The 22286-nt window shown below is 37.0% G+C and overlaps 1 protein-coding gene across 1 annotated transcript in view; it reads right to left on the bottom strand.

The window, feature by feature from the left end:
* LOC116269507 overlaps nt 1–22024 on the bottom strand; it is a 29520-nt gene extending 7496 nt beyond the window's left edge. The window contains exons 1-2 of the mRNA XM_031652557.1: nt 20420–22024; nt 1537–1591 (exon numbers count right to left, since the gene is read on the bottom strand). Coding sequence (XP_031508417.1) covers nt 1537–1591; nt 20420–20460 — 96 coding nt within the window. The 5' untranslated portion in view covers nt 20461–22024. The remainder of the gene's footprint in view (nt 1–1536; nt 1592–20419) is intronic.
* Between the last annotated feature and the right edge of the window lie 262 nt (nt 22025–22286).

The raw sequence follows: 22286 nt of genomic DNA, 5'->3' as shown, positions 1-22286 counted from the left end.
GTGAAAGACTTAGATGTCGCTGTAAACACCGCTGTAGACCTTCCAGACACTGTGCACTTAGGCTACACAACATGTACACAAAAAATTTCTCTCCTCAATAATGAATGAATCTTAGCCCACTATAACTTTTTGTTACAGTATAAACTTTTCACTTTGTTTTAATTTTTTGACTCTTGTCATTACACTCCACTGAAAACACAAATCCACTGTACAGCTGAACAAAAATATTGTCTCTTTTTGGCCGGGCATGGTGGCTCACACCTGTAATCCCAACACTTTGGGAGGTCAAGGTGGGTGGATCACGAGGTCAGGGGTTCGAGACCAGCCTGACCAACATGGTGAAACCCCATCTCTACTAAAATACAAAAATTAGCTTGGCATGGTGGCGGGCGCCTGTAATCCCAGCTACTCAGGAGGCTGAGGCAGGAGAATTGCTTGAACCCGGGAGGTGGAGGTTGCAGTGAGCCAAGATCGTGCCACTGCACTCCAACCTGTGCAAAAGAGAGAAACTCCATCTTAAAAAATAATAATAGTAATAATAATGTCTCTTTTTATATCCGTATCCTACACGTGCTCTTATATTTTTTAATTTTTTAATTTTTAAACTTTTTTGTTAAAAACTAAAACACAAACCACTATAGCCTACACCGACACAGGGTCAGGATCATTATCACTGTCTTCCACCTCCATTTCTTGTCAAATTGGAAGATCTTCAGGGGCAATGACACACATTAAGCTGGCATCTCCTATGATGACAATACCTTTTTCTGGATAGCTCCTGAAGGAAATGCCTGAAGCTGTTTCACAACCAACTTTTTAATAATATATTGACATAAAGAGTACAATCAAAAATAACAATAAAGAGTACGGTATAATAAATAAACTGGTAACCTAATCATTCATTATCATTGTCAAGTATTATGTGCTATACCTAACTGTATGTGCTATATTCTCATATGACTGACAGTGCGATAAGTCTGTGTACACAAGCATCACCACGAACACAGGAGTAATGCATTTTGCTACAGTCTTACAATGGCGACTGCCTGACTAGTTGGCAGGAGTTTGCCAGCTCCATGATAATCTTGAGGGATCACCATGGTATATGCGTTCCTTTGTTAAGCAAAATGTTGTTACGCTATACACAACTGTATGTACCTTCACAAATAATGCTGCATTTGTCTTTTCAGAAATTATTAAGACCCTAACCTGTGATTAACATCTGCATTTTAACTCTAAAGCTGATAAAAGCTTTTCCTCATTTTGAAGTTATTTGAAGTCCCAGGTTTTTTAAAAGGTGACATTATCTAAGTTCTTAAAAATGATTATTTACTAAATTCAGCATTTCTTCTGAGCTAGGTTTAATATTGTAAAATCTTCTGCTTTACAGTCTCACAAGCAATTTATTTAAAGTCGGTTAAAGACATTGAAGCCAAATTCCTTTTTAAAATATGCTCTCAGTTGCAATTGGACACAGTTACATGTGCCTCTTTGAAGGAAAACATGGGCACAGTGATAAATACAGTGTTGACTTACCCATAACCAAATAGAAATAGCTGCATCAACAGTCCGATCCCAGGAACCAATAGGGCTGAAAAGAAAACAAGAAAATAATCATCAGTTTGGCAGCAAATCCACTGTCACTATATTCCCTGGCAGTGGCCTTTGGCCTGCAAAGCGCTTGTCAATAACGGCTTCTTTGTTTTCTGAGACATCATCTGTAAATACTGAAATATTGAAACCTAGACTAGGATTTTGATACCATATTCTTAAATCTGTTTTGAGAACCTGAGATAATTGCTTTAAAAATGAGTTCACCAGTCTGTTATTTGATTTAGAAATACATTGGATGAGGTCTTATAAGTCAAGCAGAAACTTGTTTTTTGTTTTTTTGTTTTTTGTTTGTTTGTTTGTTTCCTGAGACGGAGTCTCGCTCCGTCAACAGGCTGGAGTGCAGCGGGCAATCTTGGCTCACTGCACCCTCCGTCTCCTGAGTTCAAGCAATTCTCCTGCCTCAGCCTCCCAAGTAGCTGGGACTACAGGCGTGTACCACCATTGCCCAGCTAGTTTTTGTATTTTTAGTAGAGACGAGGTTTCACCATGTTGGCCGGGATGGTCTTGACCTTCTGACTTCGTGATCCACCTACCTCGGCCTCCCAAAGTGCTGGGATTATAGACGTGAACCATCATGCCAGGCCGAAACTGGCCATTTTTAAACATACATATACATTTGTCCTTTATGTGATGTTCTCCTGGCGCTGAATCTGTCTGCCATTCCCAGACTATGGAGCTACAGCATGAAGTTCCTGAAGTCATTTCTAGGATGGACTTGGTATCCTATATTCTTCACAATTGATGCTCTAACCACAGCATGAGATGCTGTGAAGAACAGATGAGATAAATAATGTGACAAGGCTATGAAATGAGTGAAGCCCCATCTAAACAACTGATACCAAAAGCTTCTCACTGCTTCTGAATTGGAAGAATTAAGAAAGAGGTGGATGTCAGCTTTCTTTCCTCCCCTAGTCAATGCACTTTTGCTCAAACCCCTGGTGAAATGTGACTCTCGTGTGTGTATTAACTGCAAAAGTGTCACAAACACTGCCTTCCACTATTCCTCTGTGGAGCAAACTTAACAGTAAAATTTTTATCTAAAAATTGGTTGTGTCTTTTTTGTGCAGCTTTTTGGATTGGCTCACAGTTTCCCTACATTTCGGTCTTGTCAGTTGAGAATAACACATTTCAAGGGACACTCTTGGAAAACACCTTTGATGGAGAGGTTGATTTTTGTAACCTGTATACCATAGTCAGGTACTCTTGGCTCTTGGTATAAATTAGACATATAACAGAAAATTCTATTCTATTACTAGAACTCTCTGGAGCCCCCAAATCAGGGTCCCTGACAGAAACTGCATCACTAGGGGACCTAACCACTGTTAGAACTTGGTGCCACGGGGGTGACGAAGGCGTAAATACCGCGCCCTGTGCTAATATCTCCCTCCTCCCACCTACCACATGGGAGCCCAGGCAGTACAATCTATAGAAATCAGCTTCCCTGACTGAAAAATTACATAGGAAAAGGTGAAGAATTAATGCAGGTAAACAAAAGGCAGTAATAAGAAACCCAGCACACCCATCATGTCTATTATACAGCTGTTTATAGGCTTCCATAAATCATCCAAGACGGTGTGCCTGACACCTTGTAGATTTCCTGAAAGACTTCCGTTCTCTGCACCCCTCTGTCTGCCTCTCTCCCTCTCTCTGAGTCTCATCCTCCTCTTCATTCCCTTCTCTTCTGCCCCTTCCCTCTCCATGCTATCTTTTGCTCTTCTCCCTTCCTTCCCATCTCTGTCTCTCCCCATCTTCCCTCTAGCTCCCTCCAATTGCATCACTGGACTGGACCCATCAATAGACACCAAGGGGGCAGGCGCGGTGGCTCACGCCAGTAACCTCAGCACTTTGGGAGGCTGAGGCAGGCAGATCACCTGATGTCAGGAGTTAGAGACCACCCTGGCCAACATGGTGAAACGTTTTCTCTACTAAAAATACAAAAAATAGCCAGGTGTGGTGGTGCACACCTGTAATCCCAGCTACTTGGGAGGCTGGGCAGAGATCACACCTCTGCATTCCAGCCCGGGAGACAGAGTGAGACTCGGTCTCAAAAAATATATAGACAGCAAGAGTCCACTGTGGGTCAGGCTCTGTGTCTGCTGCCAGGGGGTCTCATGGTCAAATGTTAGTATTCAGTGGCAGGGAGAATAAATGACTTGATGAACAAAAGTCATATTATGGCAACTAAACTACTTTACATGCTGGAAAACAGCCAGATTTTGCTCGTATTACTCTTAAGAGATCCAAGTGTTTTTGTGAACAGCATAGCCAAGAATACAGTGATGTAACATTTCCTTTTTAGCTAATTTACCAAAGGTGTATACCAGATAGGAATATGTATATAAGGTCACTTTATAATCTGTATTTGGCAATGACTATGCAAGTAATTGTAGTTTCGATATGTATTAATCACCCTAGCAGTGACCTCTCCTACTCTGTGGCCATGCGTGGATGTGTGAACTCTGTAAAGAAGGAGTGAACTAAAAGCATCAGGGCTGGCTGCTGGACTGGCTTCCTCCACTCCTTTTGTGTTTCCTTTTCTTTCTTGCAGAAGAGCCATCCTCTGGCAGGTGTGTGAGAGAACTGCCCATGAGGAGTCAGAGGCTACCTTGCACACCTCGCAGCTCTGCTCGCCGGAGATGGCTTTGCAGGCACACAAGCCCCTCTCCCAAGCCACCTGCCAGGAGTCCCATGAGGAACACGGCACAGCATCTGCATCAGAACCCCATGGGTTTGCCTGTCACATGTTTTTCTCCTGATCTGTGGCTCACAGACTCGGCATGACTCAACCTCCTAGATTTCCCCCTCAGTGCTATTTGCAGTGCCCCCAAGCACTTTCCTCCACTCCAGTCCCCGAGTGCATGCCAACGGCCCTATTTTCAGCCACCCCTCTCCATGCCTCTTGTCTGTCTCTAGCTGACAAGCAGATTATCTCTTGTGTCCACTTTGTTTGCCAATGTACTTTGGCACCACTGAATTCCAACGCATGAAGTAAACTGAACTGTGTACAACGCTGAGCACACACGTGGTTTGGAGAACAGCCCTTGTCAGGATCCAAAATGTTCCCAAGTCTTGTTGATATTTGGGTCACTGCAGAGCTCTGAGTCCCCCTTCCTTTTTATCTTCCTCCCTTCATCTCATTCTCAATTTCTGTCTCTGAAATCAAGTGTGAACACATTTATGTATTCAAATAGAGGCATACTGTTCATGCTTATATTTTTCTGTAACCACCATATCTAATAAATACTTACCATCCAGGAAAAAATGTTGTTGTGCAATAATAATATGCTAAATGATGTCAAGTCTGTTATCATATTTTTGTAACAATATTTCTTTTACTTGTCACACACACACTTGATGGAAAACTTCAAAAAGTTAGTTTGAAGCAGTCTTTTCAGAAAACAAAACTGAATAAAATCATTCAGCATCGTTCAAAACAGCAGTCCCCCATATTCATAGTAGCAGGAACCTATTTTTTTCCACGGATGTGGTAGGTGGGGGGTGGTTTGTGGGTGAAACCGTTTTATCAGGCATTAGATCCTCATAAAGAGCACCGTTAGATTACTTGCATGCGCGGTTCGCAGTAGGGTTTGCGCTACTGTGGGAATCTAATGCCGCAGCTGATCTGACAGGAGGCAGAGCTCAGGCCGTTGTGTCCACTTGCCCACCACTCACCTCCTGCTGTGAGTCCCTAAAAGGCCACGGACCAGTACTAGTCTGCATCCTGGGGGTTGGGGAATCCTGATTTAAAACATCCTTTTTTAAAGATTGGCACAAGTATGCCTGTTTTTGCTATAATTGTATTAACTGCATATCTGTACACTATCCCGACCAGCCTGGCTTTTATTTCTGCTTCTTCACTTTGGTGTCTTGTCTCTGTTTCCCAGATTTCTATGTTCCCTGTAAACATGAGTCTCATATTGTCCTAGGGAAGCTACACATAAATCACCAAAGATCCTAATGTTCAGGAGAAAGGGCAAATTCTTTGTTCCATTTTTGTTGGCTCTTGTTTTTTCTTTTCTAGTCCAAGTCAAAATAACTCAAGAGTAGTCGGGCAAAGTAGCCATAATGAGTAAACATTTAACAGGGCGTTTCACCCAGCAACTGTCTGCAGATAGCAGTTGCATGAATCATGCAGCACACGTGGATGTCTGTTAGTCTCCAGGGATTACCAGGCTCTGACTCAAGGGTGGAGTTTGGTTACAGAGGCACTTCACATGCCTCAGCACCCTGGGTAATGTCAGTGGATCCTATTACAGGCAGAGGAGCGGTATTCAGACCAACACTGTGTTCATTCAGTTCGAGTCCAAAATTCTAGTGGCACAGCCAAGTAAATCTAGGTGGCACAGAAAAAGCTGCTTATAATAGAAGCTACTGGAAGTCCTGCTTAGCTATGGCTCCAGGCTTAAACAGATTCCCCTGTCAATATCCTATTTGTCACTCCAGGATGGTGTGTCAGAGCAACGGGATAGGTTTCACCCTGCCCCTGCCTCCAGTTTCCTTGATGTTTAAATGCCTCTGTTCAGGAATCTGTTTGAGAAACAGATCTATTTTTATTCATAATTACTTCTCCATCTGTCTCGGTATTTTCTATAAACAGAGATTAACGTCCTGCGTGTTAACCTATTTTAATCTGTGAACTCTTCAGAGCCAAAATGTCTTTTTAAAGAGTAACAAGATGATATGAACATTCTGTTTCACAAGGCAGAGCTGAGAGTTGCTGCAGGTTCTTCAAACCGTTCAAAGAATGGCTTTAAAAATAAAGTCTAAGGAGCATTTCATTCACTGCCGTGAAACTACGTATCGGCTTGATTTTTTTAAGCTAGCAGGAAAAAGCATTCTCATGAAATGTTTAACATGGATATTTTTCTTTGTGTGGGTTCTCCCTTTGATGTATTTCGGAAGTAATTTAAGAATGAGGGTTTAGGACTGGTAGGGCCTCCATAATGTATTACGCAATCTTGAATAAAACCCTGAAGTTCTCATTTCATTAGGTTCTCCGTACACAAAATGGGAAAAAAAATGCCCGAGTCTAACTGAAAATGTTACTGAAAGGATGATATAAAGTAACGTGAAAAATATATAAAGAATTGCCCAAATATGTGAAATCCTGTTATAATTAAAGCTAGAGTCGTTAGGTGGAATTCAACCATTACTACATAAATAAATGGACATTGAAGACTCATCCGCTTCACTAAATCAACATCTGTCAAACAATTGTGTAAGACACGCCCTTGTGGATTTTGTGGCAAAGCTGAGGGTCTTTGAAATATAAGAAGTTAGTGTTTGCATTGCTTATTTGAAAAATAATTTCTATATCTAGATATGTCCATTTCTAGCTATAAATGATAAAAGTTTGTTTCCTAATTCACAGCTATATTTTTGTCATCTACTGTTTTTTGTTTGTTTATTGAGACAGAGAATCGCTCTGTTGCCCAGGTTAGAGTGCAGTGATTCCATCTCGGCTCACTGCAACCTCCGTCTCCCAGGTTCGAGCGATTCTCCTGCCTCAGCCTCCCAAGTAGCTGGGACTACTACAGGCATGTGCCACCACGCCCGGCTAATTTTTTTTTTTTTTTTTTGCATTTTTAGTTGTGATGGGGTTTCCCCATGTTGGCCAGGCTGGTCTGGAATTCCTGACCTCACGTGATCCTCCCACCTTGGCCTCCCAAAGTGCTGAGATTATAGGCCTGAGCCCACCCTGCCTGGTCTGTTTTTTAATATAAATAAAAACATACTACGAAATTAACCATTCTAAAGTGTACACTTCAGTGGTTTTCATGTATTCACAAAGTTGCATATTCATCACTACTATATAATTCCCAAATATATTCATACAACAAAGAGAAATTCCATATTAGCAGTAACTCCTCCTCTTCCCTCAGTCCTGGCAAACACTAATAGTTTTTGTCTCTATGGATATACTATTTCTGACATCTTATATTAAGATTTCTAGCTTCTTTATCTTAGATAATGTTTTTAAGATTCAGCCACATGTTACCATGTACCAGAACTTCACTTACTGTGTGGCTGGATAATATTTCATCGTAGGGCTAGACAACACTGTATTTACCCATTCATTCTCTCTTAAATGGACATTTGGTCGTTTGCACATTTCGGCTGTATTTGCTTTTGGTTTCCACATTCTGACTAAAAAACAAATGCTGCTATGAACTTTGATGTCCAAGTTTTGGTTTTGACATATGTTTCTATTTCTCTGGGGTGTGTATCTAGAAGTGGAATTGCGAGGTCATATAGTAGCTAGTTTAACCATCTAACTGTCAGACTGATTTCTGCAGCAACTGCACCATTTTGCATTGTAACTAACAATTAGGAGGGTCCCAATTTCTTCACTCATCTCAAATACTTGTTATTGCTAGTCTTTTTTTATTATAGCTACCCTAGTGGGTATGAAGTGGTATCTTACTGAGATTTTGACAACAACTAATGACGTTAAACATCTTTTCCTATTTCATGTTTGATAGCCATTCATGTTATCTTCCTTAGATAAATATCTATTAAAATTTTTTGTTTATTTTTATCATTTGTATATTTTTTCTGGGTTTGTAAATGTTCTTTATCGTCTTGAATGCAAGTCCCTTATCGCATATATGATATCCAAATGTTTTCTCTTATTCTGTGAATTGTATTTTCACTCTTAATAGTGTCCTTTGATGCACAGACATTTGAATATTTATGATGTTTAATTTATCTATTTTTCCTTTTCTTGCTTGTGCTTTAGGCATTATGTTATTTTTTTAAATTGCCCATTCCAAGGTCAGGAAGATTTGTATCTCTTTTCTTGTAAGAGTTTTATCATTTTAACGCATACATTTTGAGTTAATTATATGAGGTAGGAATCCACCTTCATTCTTTTTCATATGAATATCCACTTGTTCCATTACCATTTGTTGAAAAGATTGTTCTTTCCCCCACTGAATTGTCTTGGTGCCCTTATAAAAACTGGCTTATCTTATATGTCACAGTTTTAAACTCTCAGTTCCAGGTCATTGATTTCTATGTCTATCCTATACCAGTACCACACATTCTTGATTACTGTAGCTTTGAGAGTTTTAAAATCAGGAAGATGGAGTCCTACTTTGTTCTTTTCAAGATTGTTTTGGCTCTTGTAGGTCCCTTGTATTTCCATATAAATTTAGGATCAGCTTTTTAATTTCTGCAATAAAAGCCTGCTAAGATACTGACAGAGATTATATTAAATATGTACAAAAATTTGGGTACACAGCATCTTGTCAATATTTTCCTCCAATGCATGAACACCAGATACGTTTATATACTGTTTAACAGTTTTTTTCAATGCTGTTTTATTGTTTTGGTGAGTAAGTTTTATACTTCTTTTGTTAAGTGTATTTTAAGTATTTATCATTTTTGCTGGAATTAAAAATTGAATTGTTTCCTTAATTTCATTTTAAAATTGTTCTTTGCCACTGTATATATTCAGCTGATTTGTATATATTAATCTTATTTTCTGCAGCCTTGCTAAACTCGTCTATTTGCTGTAGTAGTATTTTTATGTATTCTCTAAGATTTCCTTAAGTCTTAAAATATACAAGATTATGTCATATGCAATAGAGTCAGTTGTCTGGATGCTGTCCATATATTTTCCTTGATGAGTTGTCCTGGCCAGAACCTCCAGTACAATGTTAAATAGATGTATTGTCAGGGAGCATCATTGTCCTTTTCCTCAATCCTAGAGGGAAGGCTTTCAATCTTTTATTACTAACTATGATGCTAATTGAATGTTTCTTTAGAAATACTCTTTATCAAGTTGAAGAAGTTTCTTTATATCCTTAGTTTCTTGAGTGTTTAATTATGACAATTTTATATTTTCTGTGTCTACTGAGGTGATAAATGTATTTTGTTGCTTATTATGTTAACATGATATATTACACTGATTGATACTCATGTGGTACACCAACCTGGCATTCCTGGAATAAATCTGACTTAATCATGGTCTGTACATCTATTTGATATGTTGCTAGATTCAGTTTGCTGGTGTTTTATTGAGGATTTTTAATCAATATTCATAAGGAATATTTATCTGTAGATCTTTTCTTACAATCTTTTTTTCTAACTTTGGTATCAGGGAAATATTTGTCTCATAGAAGGAGTTGGAAAGTGCTTTGTTCTCTTCTACTTTTTTGGAAGAGTTTGTGAGTATATAATGTTAGTTCTTCACTAAATGTCTGGTATAATTCACCAGTAAAGCCAGGCAGGTATGGCATATTTTGGGGAGAGGTTTAAAATAATAAGTTCAATCTTTTTTCTTGTGACAGTTCTATTCTGAGGATTTTTTGTGTAAGTAATGAAGTTGTATATCTTTCAAATAATTTGTCTATTTTTTCTAGATTATGCATTTTTTTCTTGGCATATACTTGTTAGTAGATTTTTCTTATAATTCTTTTTATTTTGACAAGGTCTGTAGTGATGTCTTCTATCTCTCTCTGTATAATATTAATTCAAGTATTTTCTCTTTTCTTCTTAGTTAATTTCTTAGTCAGTGTGGACGGCTCATAAATGGCAAAGATTTATCTCTCACGGTTTTAGAGGCTAAAATTCAAAGACTAGGATGCCAGCTGGGTTGGGTTCTGGTGAGGGTCCTCTTCTGGGCTGCAGATTGCTGTCTTCTTATTGTTTCTTCATATGGTGGAAAGAGGGCAAGAGTTTTTTAGAGTCCCTTTTTATAAGGGCTCTAATGCCACTCATGAAGGCTCCACCCTTATGACATAATTACCTGTCAAATACTTCATATCCTACTACTACCACTTTGAGGGGTAGAATTCCAGCATATGATTTGGGGAGTGTGGGGCACAATTATTCATTCCATTGCAGTCAATTTAGCTATAGGTTGTCAGTTTTATTGATCTTATCACAAAGAAACAACTTTCAGTTTTGTTGATTTTCTCTTTTGATTTTATAGTCTTTATTTCATTTAGTTCTACTCTAATTTTAATACTTTCTTTCCTTTCCTAGCTTTTGTTTAGCTTAATATTTTTTCTAGTTTCTTAAGGCAGAAGGTTAGGTTATTGATATTTTTAATCTTATTTTTTGATATAGGCATTTACAGCTATAAATTTCCGTATAAGCACTGCTTTACTTGTATTCCATAAGAGTTGATGTAGTTTTGAATTCATATACCTCAGGGTACTGATTGACCTTGTAATTTCTTCCTTAATCTCTTGTTTATTTAGGAGTGTGTTGTTTAATTTCTACATATTTGTGACCTTCTCATTCTTTTATTACTGATTTCAAATTACATTTCATTGTAGTGAAAGAACAAACTTATATGACTTTAATACCTTTAACTTAAAAATAGTTTTGTTTCATCATTGTTTTATAATTTATAATCTTATAGTCAATTTTGGAAAATGTTTCACGTGTACTTTAGGTGAATGTGTATTCTTCTGTCATCATATGGAGACTACTATACATACATTTCAGGTCTAATTGGTTTATATTATCTTTAAGTCTTCTATTTCCTGGCAGATCTGCTGTTTAAATGTTCTATATATTACTGAAAGATGGATATTGAAATTGGTAATTTATTGTCAGGTTGTTTCTTCTTGCTTTCAATTCTATCAGTTTTTTTCTATATGTATTTTAGGGCTCTGTTGTTAGGTGCACATATGTTTTTAATCTTTATCTCTTCCTGATGAATTGACCATTTTCTATTACAAAATACTCTTCTGCAGTAACAATTTTTGCTTTAAAGTTTTTTGTTGGATATTGGCATGACCACTTCAGCTCTCCTTTTTTGACTGCTTATATATTGTATCATTTTCTATCATTTCTTTATAACATCTGTCTTTCCATCTAATATCTGTATCTTACAGACAGCATAGATCACTTTTTAAAATCTATTCTGCAAATCTTTGACTTTTTATTGGACTATTAATGCATATACACTTAATGTAATTACTCTTAATATATTACTCACATCTACTGTTTTGTTATATGTTTTCTAAAAATCTTATGGCTTGTATATTCTGCTATTTCTCTATTATTTGCCTTCTTTTTAAATTAAATAATTTTTCAAATATATTATGTTAATTCTGTTGTCATTTTTTAATACTTAAAAAAAGTTTGCTTAGTTATTTACCTGAAGATTACAATTAATATCTTAAATTATGACAAGCTAGTCAGGATTAACACTAATTTAGTTTCAATAATAAAATAAGTTTTGCTACTGTAAGTTTCTTCCCTGACTTCTCTTTTGAACTATTGTCAAATTACATCTTTATGCATGCATGTCAAACAGATTTATAATTATTGTTTTATGTAGTTGTCTTATAAATCATATAGAAGAAAAATAGTTACACTAGTTACAAGCAAGAATGAATTTATACTGTTCTTTATATTTACCTATGTAATTATATTTACCCGTGCTCTTTATTCACTGCATTTAGTTTTGTGGGTTAGAATTACTGACTAGTGTCTTGTCATTCCAACCTAGAGAACTACCTTCAGTTTTCTGTTTGTTTGTTTGTTTGTTTGTTTGTTTGGAGACAGGGTCTCATTCTGTTGCCCAGGCTGGAATGCAGTGATGCAATCTTGGCTCACTGCAGCCTCAACCTCCTGGGCTTAAATGATCCTCTCACCTCAGCCTCCTGAGTAGCTGGGACTAAAGCAGTGTGCCACAACACTTGACTAATTTTTTTAAAAAGTTTTTGTGGAGACAAGGGTTTTCCATGTTGCCAAGGCTGGTATCAAACTACTAGGCTCAAGCGATCCTCCCTCCTTAGCCTCCCAAAGTGCTGGGATTACAGGCATGAGCCAGCCACTGCACTCAGCCTTTATTATTTCTTATAAGGCAGATCTGCTAGTGACAAATTATTTTAGTTGTTTTTCTGAGAAATCTTAACTTCTCTTTTAATTTTGAAGAATAGCTTTTGATGGATGCAGAATTCTTGGTTGAAAGTATCTTCTTTCTGCTCTTCGATGATGTCTCCATCTTGTTTTCTGGCCTCTTTGCATCTGAAAATAAGTCATTTCTAAATTTTATTTAGATTTTTTTCATTCATAATGGATATTTTTCTCTTGCTGTTTTCAAGATTCTCTTAGTTTTGGCTTTCAACCGTTTGATTATAATGTTTCTATGCATAAATGTATGCATTTATTTATAATATTTTTAGTGTTTTGTATGTGTAAATTTTTTAACTATATTTGTTACTTTGGGGACCACTATATTTTTAAATATTCGTTCCTTCCCTTTCTCTTCTGAATTCCGTTTTGTGTGTGATGCTGTGCAGGTCAGCGTTTCATAGGTTTCTGAGGATATTCCCAGTTTTCTTTCCCTTCTGCTCCTTACACTGGATAATCTCAGTTGATTTATATTCTAGCTTGCTAATTTCTTTTATATGCCTACTCAAACCTCCCGTTGATGTTCTCTGGTGAATTTTTTATTTTAGCTAATGCAATTTTAAACTATAGAATTTGAATTTGTTTTTTAAATATAACTTCTATTTCTTTATTGATTGTCTTTATTTGGTTAAATAGTCTCATATTTTAATTATTTAGACGTGATCGTATTTAGATCTTTGTGCATTGTATTAGCTTCCTAGGGTTGCTTAATAAACTACCACACTCTAAGTAGCTCAAAACAATAGAAACTTATCATCTCACAGTTCTGGGAGCTAAAATTCCAAAATCAAGGTGTCATCAGGGTGATGCTCCCTGTGAAGGCTCTAGAGGAATTTATATTCCATGTCTGTCTTCCAACTTCTTGTGGTTGTTGACAACCTTTGTCATTCCTTGGCTTGTAATTGTATTCCTCCGCCTTTACTCTTGTGTTCATTTGGTGTTCTCTCTATATGTATCTGAGACTAAATTTCCCTCTTCTTATAAGGAAACCAGTCATATTGGATTAGGATCCATCTTAGCCCAGAATGATCTCATTTTAACTAATTATATAGTTAAAGGCCCTATTTTAACATAAGCTCACATTCTGATTTATGAGTGGACATGGATTTGGGGGTGACACTCTTCAACCTAGTTCAAGCATATATATAACAGTCAGCTTAAAGTGTTTTCTGAAAACGGAAATTTTAAATAATATAATGTGTAAACACTGGACATCAGATGCTCTCCCTTCCTGGTGTTTGTTGCTGCCACTGCTTGTTTCTCTTGCTGTTTCTCATTAATTAATTTTTCAAATCAGTTCTATCAAGTCTCTGTTCTTTGTTACCTGTATCACTGAAGTCTCTGCTTGCTTAGCTTTGTGGTCACCCAAAGATTCAAAAGACATTTCCTTAAATGCCTGGAATCAATCAGTCTTCCAGCCTTTGCTGATGGGTTCTGCATATGTGTTCAGGCATGCCTTCAAGACTCCACCAGGCACTTGGTAATTCTGCCTTACCCTTCACTTTTCGCTTGAGTAAGGCTGAAAGGTGAGCCAGAGGTGAGAGCTTACGGCCATTTCAGATGATTTCAGAGCACGTCCACAACTGTATGCATATATGTGACTTTCTGTTTTCCTAACTGCTTTCGATACATGCCCTGCAGAAAGACCGTTGCTCTGAGTAAGCTCTGAGTCAGGTCAAATAAAAGCAAGCCTTGTGAATAGGGTCTTCCAGGAACCAGCAGACAATTAAAATAATGATGATTCTATTGGAATTGGGTTTTGACCAAGCACCAAACTTGTTTTGGCCCCCAGTGGTTGGCAGGCTGCTGGTTGTCCCACTACTGTGTGCTATTTTTAGGACTGCCAGCCCTGGTGGGGGTGGGAAATGAGGAGAAAAAAAAAAAGTAATGTTAAAACTCAATAAAATGTGCTGCTCTTACCAAGACTAAATTAGTCTTTTTGAATAAACCTGCTGAATTGTTGCAAGCCTTTGGTTAATTTCCCAAGTCCTGAAAAGATTGATTCCACTCATTTTTGAAAGCACTCTCATTGTTTTTATAGATTGGAAAAATTTCAGAGATCCTTACTCTGTCATTTCCCCTGACATTCCATTACCATATCTTTTCAGACTAATAAATATTTTCTTTATTTTGTGTTTATAATAATCAGAGAAAACAACAAGTCTTAAAATGTGGAGTCTTTAATTACTTGGCTAAGCAACATGCATATCATTCTGGAAATATGGTAAAGAAGCAGGCTCCATTCTTGATCCTGGGAAAGCTGCATTCTTGGCAGTCACTGACATTATACTATTGAGGACAGGCAGAGCAAGCCACCACTAGTTTCATTGTAAAGGCACAATTTATCCCCAGGAATACCAGGCGAATAAGAGTGGCCTATTCTCTTCTATTTCCAGAAATCAGTTAAGCCAACGTGACTTGGATTTATTATTTCTTACAAGAGATTTCTCTTTATATCTTTGAATTCATTGCTAGTGTATTTCACTATGAAATTTCAAGTTTATATTTTGTTAGTCTTTTATTTTGATTGATTAGAATACGCTATATTGTTCAAACAACCTTGTGACTAAGATCCATTTGAAGTGAAAACAAATGTATAATAAAAAGTCATGGTTTACTCTGAAAAATATATTTAAAATTGCAATACAAATTGTGAATATAGGGAAGAAAGTTTATAAGTAGTTTTTTCTTGAACAATTTACTATCATGGCCCAAATACTGTGTCCACATTTTATACATATATTATATGTTCCTCACAACAATTTTTTGAAGACATTAATAGAATTTCTAGTTTACTAATTAGGAAATGGAGACCTTAAGTAACATTCCCAAAGTTATAGACTCGCTGTGGACAGAGTGAAACCTCAAAAGTCAAGTTGTTCATTTCATTTTTTATTAATAAGGCTTTGGTTTTGAAAATAATCTTAATAATAAATGCATCTCCTGCCTGTCTGAATTTTCACGAAGTTTAAAATATTTTAAGGGATTTCTCTAATTAAGAGTATGTAGATAATATTTTTTTGAGCTTCCTTGCTTAGATAACAGCCAGAGGCAAAATCTTTGTTCTCAGTGTCATGTAACTATAATTCAATAAAGAATTCATTATTAGGAAAACATAAATCACAAATCAGATCTGGTATTGACTAGAGTTTGAAGGAAATAATAGGCTGATAAGCATTTTCATAAATACAGCAGGTTCATAATAAATGCCTAAAGTGCTTATTGTCTTAATGTATTCATTTTTTAGCCATTTAAATTACATTTTACAGTACAAAAAGTGGCTAATTGAGTAATAAAGACAATGTTCAAAACTACAAAGATTTTCTTGGCATATTCTCACACAAGGGAGTATTGGCATATTTTCGCAGATAGCACATAACACTTTCTCATGAGTCACTGTCTTGAAATAATTTTCTTCCTAGTATTATAATACTTCCTTATAGGAGTTTTGATTCTGCAAATAAATTTTACATCAAATGATATTTACAACATTATTTTAATATTAAATAAATCATATTTTAGGATTTTTTAAAATAAAACAACATCAAGATTTGCAACAAGTACTATTACCACTTTCTCAGAAACTAATTATAATACACGTTTGGTTGCCATGTGGTTTAGGTACTCATTTCAGAGAGTCAGTTGTGTATAGGGTAGTGATTCTGCCATGGTACCTGTCTCCATTAATTTCAGCAAGATCCATAAACTCTTTGTGATTGAGTCTCACCTGTTGAACTAACCAGTAACTGTCACTCTGGTCCACTGAAACGTCATTTGTATCACGTTCTAATCACCTTCATCACAAGGGCTGTCTTTACTGCTTTAAAACTTAAATGTTAATCATCAAGCAGTTTCTTGTGTGAGGCAGCTACCTTGATAACTATGTTAAACATTTTCCTATTTTTTTCAGTCCTTTAAAGATTCTGCATATTTACTGGGTGTAAGGTAATTTTCTTAGCATGAAAAGAAGAAGAATGTGCAATGGTTGTGGTTTTAATACCCATAAGAGAAGAGGAGATAAGAGACTAGTTACTGTCTTAAGCTTATACTTGAATTTCAAAGACACACTTGCAAAATTTGGGGACTATTGAAAAGTGACTATTAATAATAAGAGCACCAGAAAAATGCCCCCGAATAGAGACAAAAATACTCCAAGCGAAGTAGCCATCTGAATGGGACTCAGTTGGGGGAGAAAATGCTTTTTACAACAAATTAAATTCCACTTCGATCTTCACACAAATATGCAGTTCAAATTAATAATATAAAAGAATTGTGAAAGTCCCGAGTTAATACATGAAGAGAAGACATATTTGGGGAAGATGAAATATTAGTGGCTTCAGCCAAAGACAATGCAAAAGCATGGTGTATGTGTTCCACTTCCGGCATGGCCAAAGATGTTCCCGTCAGGCCAATTTCACCACAAATAACAACTCAAATCCTGGATAAATATTTCGAATAGCGGCCTGGAGGCAGTGCAGATTGAGCAGAGGCTAGAAGATTATAGAAGGGGATCAATTTGGAAGAAAGAATGACATGGGGTAATTTTCCTGTGTTCTTAATGAGTTTAGCCCCAATGCAGATTGCAGTCAGCACTAATAAGTAAATCCTTGATAGAAAATCCGTACTTTGTCTGTTCTATAGAACCAGAGAACAGAGTTTGGAACAATCATTGCCACTAGAAAGTGAGGGAGATGTTCCAAAAAGGAGTTGGCCAGAGAGGCAGAGCCCAGATCCTATGCACAAATTTTAGTCAATTAACTAACCAACCTCAAACCGTGCATACATAAGGCACTTTGGAATGAATTTTGAAATAAAATGTTCTTGAGTCCAAGATAGTTGCCTGCTAAAGTTTAGAAAATCAATACTCTATTTAGGATTGTAACAAGATTCAGAGTCTCTACATCTTCAGAATATTCAAGAAACAATTCAAATCCAGTCAATATGTGAAGAAAGACGGACATTTCACTCATTCTCAAGGAAAGACAACCTATGGAAAACAATATCCAAATGAATATATGTTGAAATAAGCACATAGGATATTATTTTAACTATTTTAACTACACTCGGTAGTGTAAAGAAAAATATGCTCTTAATAATCAAAATACAAATAGTTTCATCAGAAAATAGAAACTAGGAAAAAATCTCAAATAGAAATGCAAGAATCGGCCAGGTGTGGTTGTTCATGCCTGTAATCCCAGCAGTTTGGGAGGCTGAGGTGGGCGGATCACCAGAGTTCAGGGGTTCGAGACCAACCTGGCCAACATGGTGAAACCCTATCTCTACTAAAAACACAAAAATTAGCTGGGTGTAGTGGCATGCACCTGTAATCCCAGCTACTTGGGAGGCTGAGACAGGAGAATCACTTGAACCTGGGAAGTGAGCCAAGACTGCACCACTGCAATCCAGTCTGGGCAACAGAGTGAGACTCTGTCTTAAACAAAAACAAACAAACAAAACAAAAAGGAAATGCAAGAATGGAAAAATACAAAATATGCAGTAAGCACACAATAATTTGGGCTTCACAGAAGAATAGAATTGACAAAGAAAGGGGTTGGAGAGACCAACAGAACTTTTTTTAATCTGAACAATACCAAGGTTGATAAGCAAAGTGAACAAAGCTTCACGGACCTGTGAAATAATCTCTGAAGTTCCAATATCCATGTAACTGCAGTTCCACAGCAGAAGAGAAAGAAAATGGGACACACAGACACACAATTATTGAAAAAAAACTGAATATTTTTCAATTAGGTAAAAGATAAATATAGATTATAGAAACTCAGCAAATTCCAAGTGTGAGCAAACATCATTAAAATGAGCAAGTATGTAATAGTCAAAGTATTTAAAGCCAAAGAAAGAATGTTTTCACAAGCCAGAGAAAAATGGCATATTACATACATCCAAAAAATGTTTCAAATATCTTTTTCTTGTCAGAAATTTTAGAGATGAGAAGACAGTTGAAAAATATGATAAGGTAATGCAAGGAAAGAACCTGCCAACCCACAGTTCTACATCCAACAGATGTATTCTTCAGAATATGAGGGCAAGATACAGACAACCTCAGATTTTCCACCATCGTGTTTTGGGAGAAGATAACTTGTTTTCTAGCTTCACAGTTCTGCGGATAAAGGGATTTTGCCCCATTGTGGATGAAAACGAAGAGTCTCACCCATACCTAATTTAGATCATTTCGATGATGAGATTTATAACTTTTTGAGTTGATATTAACGTGACATGTTTGATTTCGAGTTAATGCTTAATGGGTTAAGAATTTGGGGGACATTAGGATGGGTAAATGTATTTTGCACATGAGAGAACATGAAGTTTGGGGCGCCCGCTGGTGGAGTTTACTGGGTTAATTAGTGCCACCCTCCTCCGCGGAAAAATGCCTGTTCAACTGGAACCTGTGAATGTGACCTTATTTGGAAATGAGATTTTTGCAGATTTAATGATGAGGTAATCATGGATTAGAGGGATCTATAATCGAATGCACAGTATCCGTGGTTTCCTCCTAGGAGGGAAATGTGGACACAGACACATAGTGAAGACAGCCACGTGGAGACGGAGGCAGAGGTGGAGACGGAGGCAGAGGTGGAGATGCCGCCCCAAAACCACAGGGCGCCAAGAACTGCGGGCCCCTGAGAAAACTAAAGGAGGTGAGGAAGGATTCTTCCCTGGAGTTTTGGTTGGGCGGGGGGGCCTTACTTTCACTTGGATTTCAGGCTTCTGACCTCCAGAACCAAGAAAGAATAAGCTCCCTTTGTTCAAAACCACCCAGTCATGGCACTTTGTTACAACAGCCTAGGAAACTAATACAGGAATTAGTATTAGTAAAATCGTTATTGCTGACTCATATGACCATCCTCATGGAACTTTTAAGATAATATATAAATAAGCAACTAAAACAAAAAGAAAAATTTCGCAAGTTTTACGGTGCCAGATCAATATACAAATAAATATCACTATATTGCAATGAAAACAATTACATAATGTAATAATAATAAAGTAATAATACAAGGAAACTTTCCACAATAGCTACCAAAAACTCTAAAGTAGCTGTAACTAGTGTTTAAAAATAGTATGTTCAGAATTTTTATATAAACAAATATAAATTTTAAGTTAAAAAGAAAAAGAAATGGATAAATACATCATTAATGTAGTTTCAATCAAAATTCATACATGGATATTTCACAGAATTTGACAAGTATATCTAAAAATTATTTTAAAGGAGTCAAACAAGCTTGGAATTATTTGAAGAAGAAGGTATTTATCGTTTTGTATATTAAGAGTCACCCCAAGTCTGCCGGGACTCAATGGTATCACCTCTCTAACAAAAAAGGTCACAGAGATATGAAAATACATCATAAAAAAAAATCTATCGTTTTATCACACAATGGATTTGATCACCTGTGCGTGTGGAAATAACCTTATTTTAAATCCTTGTTTAGAGTCAGTTTTAAGGGATAATGTTGCATGTGAAGCTCCGTAATCATTCTTTTGTGTTAAGTGGTTGAGGAAAATATCAGCCTGGTAAGTTGTTAATTATAGGTCCAGGGAATAACTTGAGTTAGTAAATCAGAGATGAGTCCAGAGTTCTGTAAACAAGTTTCAACATTTCTGGGCACCTGAGATTAAGCACAGCTCTGAGAAGTGCTCCACACATTCCTAAGTATATGATGCAAGTTTTACTTTGGCAAGAAAATGTAACTAAAGCTAGTACCCGCCTTAGGAACATGAATGATGAAATGGAGACTTCACATTTGCCAGATGAATAGGACTAATGTAGAAAAACAAATCAAACTGTCCTTGACTCTCAGTCAGCCCCCTTCTCAATAACAAAAGCATCCACATATCCACATTCTCCATTTATTTTAAGGTCATTATAGTATTGATATTATACCAACTTGCAAAAATAAATTAAACCACTTACCACAGGGTGTCTCCAACATCATTGGCACCATTAAATAACATTCATTCAGAACTACTTTTAGGGAACGTAGATACTTAATGTTTACAGACGAGGAAATCTGAATAGTACAAAACAAACAGAGACTTATTCAAGGTCTCACACTGACTCAGCAGCAAAGGCCACGTAGGAAGAGAATGTTCCTGAAGTAGCACATTTTGTTTGGACTACAAGACCAACTGAGTTATTATCTTTATTTGAAAATGATTCATGCAAGTCCGCCACAGATGAAGGCAAGCTGTAGACTTCTTACTTGGACTCTTTGTTGTTATTAAGGGAAAGTCTCAAGTCTGAGGTTTTTTATTTGTTTAATTTCTCATATTTTTTATCTGAAAAAAAAACAAACAAGGTTCATTCCCCTATCAAGCAACAAACGACTCTCCACAAGAAGGCAGGTTTTGATCAATAGCAGTTTTATTACTTGGCTCAAGTAAGGGGAGCACTAGGTGTATTCTCCAAAGCAGGGTGTCCCTGAGGGAAAGTGACAGGAGGGTTTTATGGGGTGACGGAGAGGGGAGAGGGTGCATCATTGCATGTAGAGGAGGCGTCCCGGGGCACAGACATAGTGTCATCATGGCAGCACACGGGTTGCATGTTATGATAATGGAATTACAGTTCCTCCAGGATGGAGGTGTTACACAATCATGAGGAAGATTCACCAGGATTCATCTCTAAGTTGCCCGGGTCCGTCAGGAACTGGTTCCAACCAACTAGGTTACTATATTCCACCCAGGGTTTAGGGAAGACCAGCCTGCAGGGCAGGAGGCTGTAAACCAGGCTGATGGCTCACATGGATGAAACTCCTATGGTTCCTAGAGACCATCCTTGTCTGCTTACATGTCCTAGAACCGAAAAATAAATTGAAGAATGAAGTGGTTATGGTGGTCACACTTCTGAATTCTGGTATGCCCCTCCTACCTCCCCCTACTAAGTAAAGAAAGAGTAGTCTTAATAGTATTTTTAAAAACCCCTCCCAAAAACTCAAAACATGAAACTTTCTTTCTAGTTGATCTTTGTACCACATGATTTGTCCAATAAAGGAAGAAAATGGTCGAGCTCAAATAACCATGAAAATGCAATATCTGATTTTCTTAAATGCACTTTCCTAATGTGACAACCATTCACAAAAGCAAATATCCACTCCAGATTCTATTGGGTATGACACATCTCAGAGACTGATACTTCATCTTATCACCTGAAAATTAAATAATTTTATTACAAAAAGAATTAGTAGATTATCTTGCTAAATCAAGTTTAGCCTAGAGCTGCCTCCTTACTTATTTTAAGTTCAGCTTAAACGTTTCTCTGTATGTAATGAACTGTAACCTAACCGGACGTGTAAACAGACTGTTACCTACTCTTGCGCCAATCATGGAGTTTCAGCCAGTCACAGGGGGTCAGCTGATCAGACCATGTTTAAATAAGGAAAACGCAGAGTTGTAAGCAATCCGGCTGTTTCTGCACCTCTCGACCATTTTCTGTACATCTCTGTCCTTTTTCTGTTCATAAATCTTCTTCCATCGTGTGGCTGTGCTGGAGTCTTTGAACCTACCCTGTCTCGAGAGGCTGCCCCAATCAGCAACTTGTTCTTTGCTCAATTAAACTCTATTATATTAATCTGACTAAAAAAATTTTAACAATGTTTACTAGTAAATTTCATTTTTTCTTGTAAAAAAAAATCCTGAAAGCAGGAGTAGGGAAAGACTGATGGCTAAAATTAAATATAGTTGACTTTAATATTTTCACATCACAAGAAAATTGCATTGGTTTGGACTATAAAAGTGATGCATAAATCTTTCACTTCAACAGCACCATCACCATCATTAAATAT

Source organism: Papio anubis, chromosome 11 (assembly GCF_008728515.1).
Source record: "Papio anubis isolate 15944 chromosome 11, Panubis1.0, whole genome shotgun sequence".
In the NCBI taxonomy this organism is placed as follows: Eukaryota; Metazoa; Chordata; class Mammalia; order Primates; family Cercopithecidae; genus Papio; species Papio anubis.
Note: the sequence above shows the minus strand (reverse complement) of the source record. Positions and strands in the feature narration are given on the sequence as shown.